At 46.3% G+C, this 6,842-nt stretch overlaps 1 protein-coding gene across 1 annotated transcript in view; it reads left to right on the top strand.

The window, feature by feature from the left end:
* Myo5b (myosin VB) overlaps window positions 1–6,842 on the top strand; it is a 426,429-nt gene that overhangs the window by 325,938 nt on the left and 93,649 nt on the right. Inside the window, exon 17 of the mRNA XM_023713700.1 lies at window positions 5,780–5,891. Coding sequence (XP_023569468.1) covers window positions 5,780–5,891 — 112 coding nt within the window. The remainder of the gene's footprint in view (window positions 1–5,779; window positions 5,892–6,842) is intronic.

The raw sequence follows: 6,842 nt of genomic DNA, 5'->3' as shown, positions 1-6,842 counted from the left end.
GCGGTCCCTGTGCTTTGCTAAGCTTGTTCTAAGTAGGTGCTTTAGACCACTGAGCCATCTCACCAGCCCCCACATTAACTCTTGAGGTAGACAAGATAGGAGTATCCCATCCATTTTGCAGATGAGAAAAAAAAATGCTAGAGAAGTAATTGGATCAGTCCTCCTAGATAGAAAGCTGGGGGAAACCATCCCACACAAAGGTTAAGGCTGCCTGCCCTTATGAGTCTCTAAGAAGGTGCCCTCTCTTCAACTTTGGCCTCTGTGTCTCTTTTATAAACTTTTTTTTTTGAGACAGGATCTTGCTATATAGGCTGGGTTGACCCTGAACTCAAAATCATCCTGTTTCAGCTTCTGCAGTACAGGGATAACAGATGTGAACCACGAGGCCTAGTGTCTCATGTCCCTTTTAAAGTCTTGTCCATCCCTGGTTTATTTCAAAGAAAACTCTTATATTAAAAAAACACCCTTTATTCCAATACAATTTTTTGCTTTGCTGTTTTATTCCTCTAAAGAGCAGAACAGAGATGTATATGTTTCTTGGTGGATGGCCAATATGAAGAGTATCCACCACTCTGTATCCAGAGAGAGAGACCTTTTAGTCCTATTTGGCAGATCTCACAGCTGGCTAAATGCCTTTCCTGCACAACTGCTCTTGGTTCCTGTACAAAATATTGTGGGGTAGAAGGCATCTGCTGAGGCTCACAGGCTCCTGCAAAGAAAGCATCAGAAAGAGAAGCCTCCCACTGACATGGGAGGCTTGACCAGGACCCTTTGACCAAAGATGAATGGCAACATAGTGGAATATATGAAAGTTCAGTTGACACACTTCATCTTGATTTAGCATTTCCAAGGGACCCTTGGAATCGTCCACCATGACATCTTCAGAGATCCTTCTTCTGGCCCTGATGCCATAGAGACTGCATGATTTAGAGCATCAATCACAAGGTATGACTACGGAGACTCGAGACTCGGGCTTTTTCTAATGCAGCCAAGGTCCCCTTGAGGAAGCATGCCCCAAAGAGGAATAGCACAAAGATGTGCAGCAGTGGCTGAGCCTGGTCCACTGTGTGTTTCTCAGGCAAGTATGTTGTTCTACAAAATATTCGCACACAGAGATGTTCAAATCCACTATGAGGCTCTGGATGGCTGCTTAATCAACCCAAACAACATTCAAGTCCTGAGCTTCCTACCCTGTTCACAGCTGCACTATCACTCACTGTCTTCAATCTGAGAAGCTTGTTACTAGGAGAAATCCTTCAAATTACACACTTGCTGGTGCTTGCCTGCATGGAAGCAGTCACTGGCCCTGGGCCTTTCCCACATGCACAACTGTGGCCAGGTCAGGATAGCTTATCCTCAGCAGGCCAGAGCACACCAGGCAAAGGGCTTTCTTTAAAAGGAAGCATGATGTTAAAGTCCATGGTGCTCGGCCAGCCTCTCAATATGTGAGTCAGAATCTAGGGAAAACAGGGCTGTAGTGAAGGAAGATCTGAGGGGCCCTGCTATTGCTGAGACTCCATAGAATGTGGAGCTGGGACTCCTCTCCCACTGCTTCTACAGAATAGAACAGAAGAGTACTCAGACCAGGAGTGGGCTAACAGACCTGCCGGAGTGAGAGGATGTGTGCAGGACCACCTGACAAGGAGGGAGTTCCACGGGAAGCAGGTGGCAGTCATGGTGGTTGTTCCCAAGAGGCATTCCTGGACAAAAACTATGCTCTGTAGTAAACATTTTGAGAAGTTTGAATATTCCAGGGGCAGGAGTATAGTCCAAAGAGTATATGTTTTATGGGACTATCCCGCACACTCTACAATTGGTAACCCAAACTGGTAGAAGAGACTTAATCACCTGGCATATGCATGAATGTGTGTGTGGAGGGGTGTCACTTTCTAAGCATTTGAGTAGTCAAAGTATAATTTTAAAAAACTAATGTGCAACTGGGTATAAAGGCACAGTTGGTAGTTGCTGTGAAGTACTAAGAGGTTTTCAAACATCTCAGACAAGAGAGGCTTGTGCTTACCAGAGCTCTTCATACATGTACAAGCAGATCTGTAATAGAAAGCAGAAGCAGATCTGTAATAGAAAGCAGAAAGCCCTGGGCCCATAGTGGACTCAGGGCTAGCTAAAATGCAGTGAGTGAGTGAGTGAGTGAGCGAGTATGTGAGTGTGAGTGTGTGTGTGTGTGTGCTTCCCCACTATGGGGTAGGGAGCCCTTAATGGAAAATTATCCTGGGAAAGCCTGCATTCTTGCTGAATATCTAAAGATTCCCACCAAATCCATGTCCTGTTAGGTCCTGCTTTTGGAAAATGAATCTTATTTTTAAGCATCATTTTGAAAGTTTTCCTATTAGAGGTAAGAGAGCCTTTCCTGGGAGTGTTTTTCCTCTAGGAGCATTCAGAGATTTACAGAACTATGTGTGACTCTGCGTCCTGGAGTGACCAAGGCCTCCCAAGCCACCTGCCCCTGCTCTGTGGCAGAAGAGCATCTGTCCAAAGTGCTAATGTGCTGCTCAGCTGACGCTTTGCCTTCGTATGGGCACCTGGTATCCCCACCCCAGTAAATGCAGTGCACACCGTGTAGGTGGCGCAGGTTGTTTTAAGAGTATATTTTCAAGAAAAGGAGTGGAGTAGGTTGGTGCAGGAATGGTAAACTGGTAAGCAGTTTAGATCTTTGGATGTTGTGTACCTTTCCAAATAGTCCACATGATGGACTCCGGGCACCTAACACCCTGTGAGGTGTGAACTGTTACCTCTCCTACAACTAGGGGAGAGGAGGCATGCAGGCTGGGACTGGCCAAGGTCAGAACCTGCACTTCTGTCCTCCAAGCTCATTCCAAAGTGGATTTGATGTCTTTACAATCTCATCTCCATACTTTCATAATTTCCTTCAGTTACAGATCTGTCAGCAGTAAGATTTTCAAATTGGAAGCATTTAAGATTTTTAGCCTGCTAAATGCTGCTTTAATTATTTCCCCCAGCAAAATTGCAGACTCATAGGAAGAAATAAGACAAACGAGTACACAGATAACTATGATGCAGAATGTGGGAAGTGCCCTCAGAAAGTGACAAGAAAGTGCCAAGCAGCTTTAGAGGGAGGGCCAGCAGGGACTGCATCAGTTGCATTAGTGGAGTCAGGTGGGCAGGTGGGCAGGGGCAACGAGGACACAGACCTTATGCAGCTCTTCTTTTCATATCCGTTATCTCATTCAATTCTTGCTCAAATCCTTCCTTCCCTATGTGGACGTATCAGAAAGAATGAATGGTTTGTATTTAACACTGGAGGGGAGCGGGGCAAAAGCACCTAGGAAACATTCAGTTGTGTTTGCACGTACTAGAAACAAAAAGCAAGTGTAGATTGCAGCTTATAGACTCTGGCTCTCTGTTCCCAAGACCTCTGGTATTATGTCACTCAAAGATGGGTTAGGCTGGGGGATTTCCTTAGTATTTGTTGTATATGGTTGAAATAATTGAAGCAGTATTCAGCTGAACAAAGACCTCAAGTATTCCCACTTTTAAATCTGCCTTTTTACAACAGCCAGGAGCTCAGGGGTTTGATTCAGTCTCTTTGCAGCAAGGGGCAGAAACACTGCTGTTCAGTAAGTGGAAGGCATAAGGAGTGAGAGGCCCCCATTGTTGGCTGTAAAGCAGAGGCTTGGGAGCTACAGGTTCCTCCTCTTCTCTCCCTGCAGGGAGTCCCTGTGCACAGCGAACAGGCCTAGAAGAGCCAGGAGCTCTGTGTATAATGCGCTCTCCTTGCCCAGTCCCACTACCTCTGGGAAAAACCAAGTCAGTTGCATAGGGACCAAGCACAGCAGAGTTGCTGACAGCAGACAGCAGCAGGGAGTGGGATGGGACTGCTCAAGATGTGGAATTCCCTTTGGAAATTGTGGAAGTGTTTTGGAATTCAATACTAGGGATGGTTGTATAACTTTGCAAATGCACTAAAAATTATTGACTTGTGCACTTTTAAAGAGTTAATTTTATCTAGACTAAGTGATTTCCATAAAAGCTTTCTTTGTAAAGTAAGGAGCAAAACAGAACCAACCTTGCAACATAGAGGAAAAAAGATGGAAAAGAAAAGTCATCCTGATGTGTATTCGTACCCTGCCTCCTTTCCTGAGATCCATTACTGTATTAGAAATCTTCCACCAAGCCAAGAAGATGTTTACCGAAGAAGAAGTAGGGGCATAAGAGAGACCCAGAGGGCTGGGGAGATGGCTCAGTAGAATAAGCGCTTCCCTGTTAAGCGCAAGGGCCTGAGTTCAATCCCTGGCTCTGCAAAAAAAAAAAAAAAAAAAGACCCGGAGCTGTCTCCACTTTTCTCCTTGTCCTAGAGAGGCGAGGCTCAGGCTGTCCTAAGGTCCTGGACTCACAGCCAGAGCTTTCCGGGAGCCCACTCCCTACGCTCACTGCTGCTCTCAACCTGCTGGGCTCCTGACACTTGGTTCTCTAGTTGGAGTTCCCAAAGGACACTATGCGCAGAGGCAAAGAACACTAGAAGGGGCACGGTCCCTTGTTTTCTACATAACACCTTAGTGTGTCACTCTGAGGAGCTGGCCAGTCCCCAGCGAGGCCACTGTTGGTGGCATTGCAGCCAGGGCTGCTGACTTCCAAACAAGGTGTACTCAGAAGGAAACCTTGGTGAACAGGGCATGCTGCCCCCTCCAGATGCCTCCGGAGGTGTGAGCCAGCACCTCCACCACAGGGGACTCAGGAATTGAGCATGGGCTGTGCTTACCTTCGGAGAGGCGCAGTCCTCTCAGGAGGGATTGTGCTGACTCACAGTACACAGCTGTTCCGGGAGGCTGTGAGCATCTCTGAAAAGAGAGATGAGAACTGAGACATGTCAGGGAAGTAGGAACAGAAGCTACCTTTGTGAGGAAGGGCAGCCCTGCCTAGGAAATGGATTTCCTCATGGAAAAGGCTGATTTATTTATATAGAGATGCTCTGAAAGCAAGAGGCAGCAAACTTCAGACCCTCTCATAGACCCCCTTCCCAAACTTATCACAGCAGGACTTCCTTGCAAATGATTACAGATCTCTTTAATTATAGCAAATCAGAGTGGTCTTTTCTCAAGGAGCCAATTCTAGTGATAGAGCAAAAGGAATCGTAAGCAAAATATACCTGGGGAAGGAAGTGGTTCTTTCAACACCATACTAAAATATGAACAGTGCTTCCTCTAGGGGTTAAGGGTTAGAGTATGGCTACTTTCTTTCTAATGGACACTTCTCTGCATTTTTTAAAAGCAGTTCTGTAAGAAGAAAACTCAATAAAACTATGATCAGGTATACTGACATGTGCCTGTAATCTCAGCTACTTAGGAAGCTGAGGCAGGAATATACAAATTCAAGGCTCGCCTGGGCAACAAAGGGAGATCTTATCTCAAAATAATTTTTCTAAAGGGACTAGAGATATTGCTCAGTGCTCCCTAAGCTGAGTCCAGCCCATATCACAAAACAAACACAAAAACAACCCAAGGTGCCCTACTCCCTCAGCAGTGTCAACTCTATGGACAGAGACCCCTGCTTGCCTCCCCCAGAAGGTTCCTCCAGCCCACCCATCCTCCATTCTCAGCCTGACTTCAGGAACCCATACAGCCTGGACTTTCTGGAGGTTAGTGAGGAAGACAGAACTCCCCAGGGGCTGGCTTTTGCTGCTCTAAGAATGCTTTGTTCAATAGCATAGATCCTATTAGACACTACCTGAGGTCACCCACAGCCCATGTGTAGCCAAGAGGTAGATGTGTCACCTGATGTACCTTTGCTGCTTGTCCTTCAGGTGGACCTACCATGACTTCTTCAACCGGTATCGGGTGCTGGTCAAGAAGAGAGAGCTCGCCAACACCGACAAGAAGGCCATCTGCAAGTCTGTCTTGGAGAACCTCATCAGGGTAAGCAGGCTCAGCTGAGGGCATGACCGGGTGGTCAGAGAGTGGCGGCTGGGCATTCGGCAGCAGCTTCTGCCATTATTTGTATTGAGGCTGTCTGAGATGTTGATCCATTCTCCTGTATCAGAGACTAGAAACCAAAAGTCCCTTTACCTAGAGGACCTCCTAGCCTTCTCACATCTCAGCATATACAGAAGAGAGTTTCTGGCCAGCTCACTGGGGTGCCAAGGAGGTTGCTGCCAGCCAGGATCTCTGGTCCCCCATCGCTGGGCCCAGCCATGCCCACCACTGTACATGGTTGGGGTCTGCTCTGGGGTCCATGCAGAGCACCTGTCAGCAGAGCAGAAAAGAGCTGGTCCACTTTTATCTTATTGTAAAGCTAGCCCCAGCCCTCCCTATTTATATATGTTAAATCAGGCAGTAGATTTATGTTTTAACTGAAGCAACATGAAATAACACCTGACAGTTGAGATGGACAACTATACAACAGACTTGAGTAGCAAACCTCTAACGTTCCAGTAGTTCCAAAGAATTCAGGGATTAGAGCAGAATGCAACAAGGTCTCTCTCAAGTGCTAAACTCTATTAAGAATCTTCCTTTTTAGAAGACAGTAAAAAGAGTTACATCAGAAATGTTACATTTTCAAGTATTATTTTGCTAAGAGACCTCTTTATCTGGAATAGCTTATTACCAAATAAGCGTTAAGGTCGTGTCTCATCCAGTAAATGCACCAGTCATCTAAGCCTGTAGTTATGGACAACAAAGGGTATTGTGCTAAATGTGTAAGGTTTTAAAATTGTCTTTTAAAAAGGAGCTGGGGCTGGCGAGATAGCTCGGGGGCCTAAAGCACCTGCTTAGGCAAGCTTAGGCAGGCACAGGGGACCACGGTTTGTTCCCCGGTACCACATGCTGCACCAGCTGGCAAATAGGAAGAGCTGAATATTGTTCTCTCTT

This window comes from Octodon degus, unplaced genomic scaffold (assembly GCF_000260255.1).
Source record: "Octodon degus isolate 3935 unplaced genomic scaffold, OctDeg1.0 scaffold00003, whole genome shotgun sequence".
In the NCBI taxonomy this organism is placed as follows: Eukaryota; Metazoa; Chordata; class Mammalia; order Rodentia; family Octodontidae; genus Octodon; species Octodon degus.
Note: the sequence above shows the minus strand (reverse complement) of the source record. Positions and strands in the feature narration are given on the sequence as shown.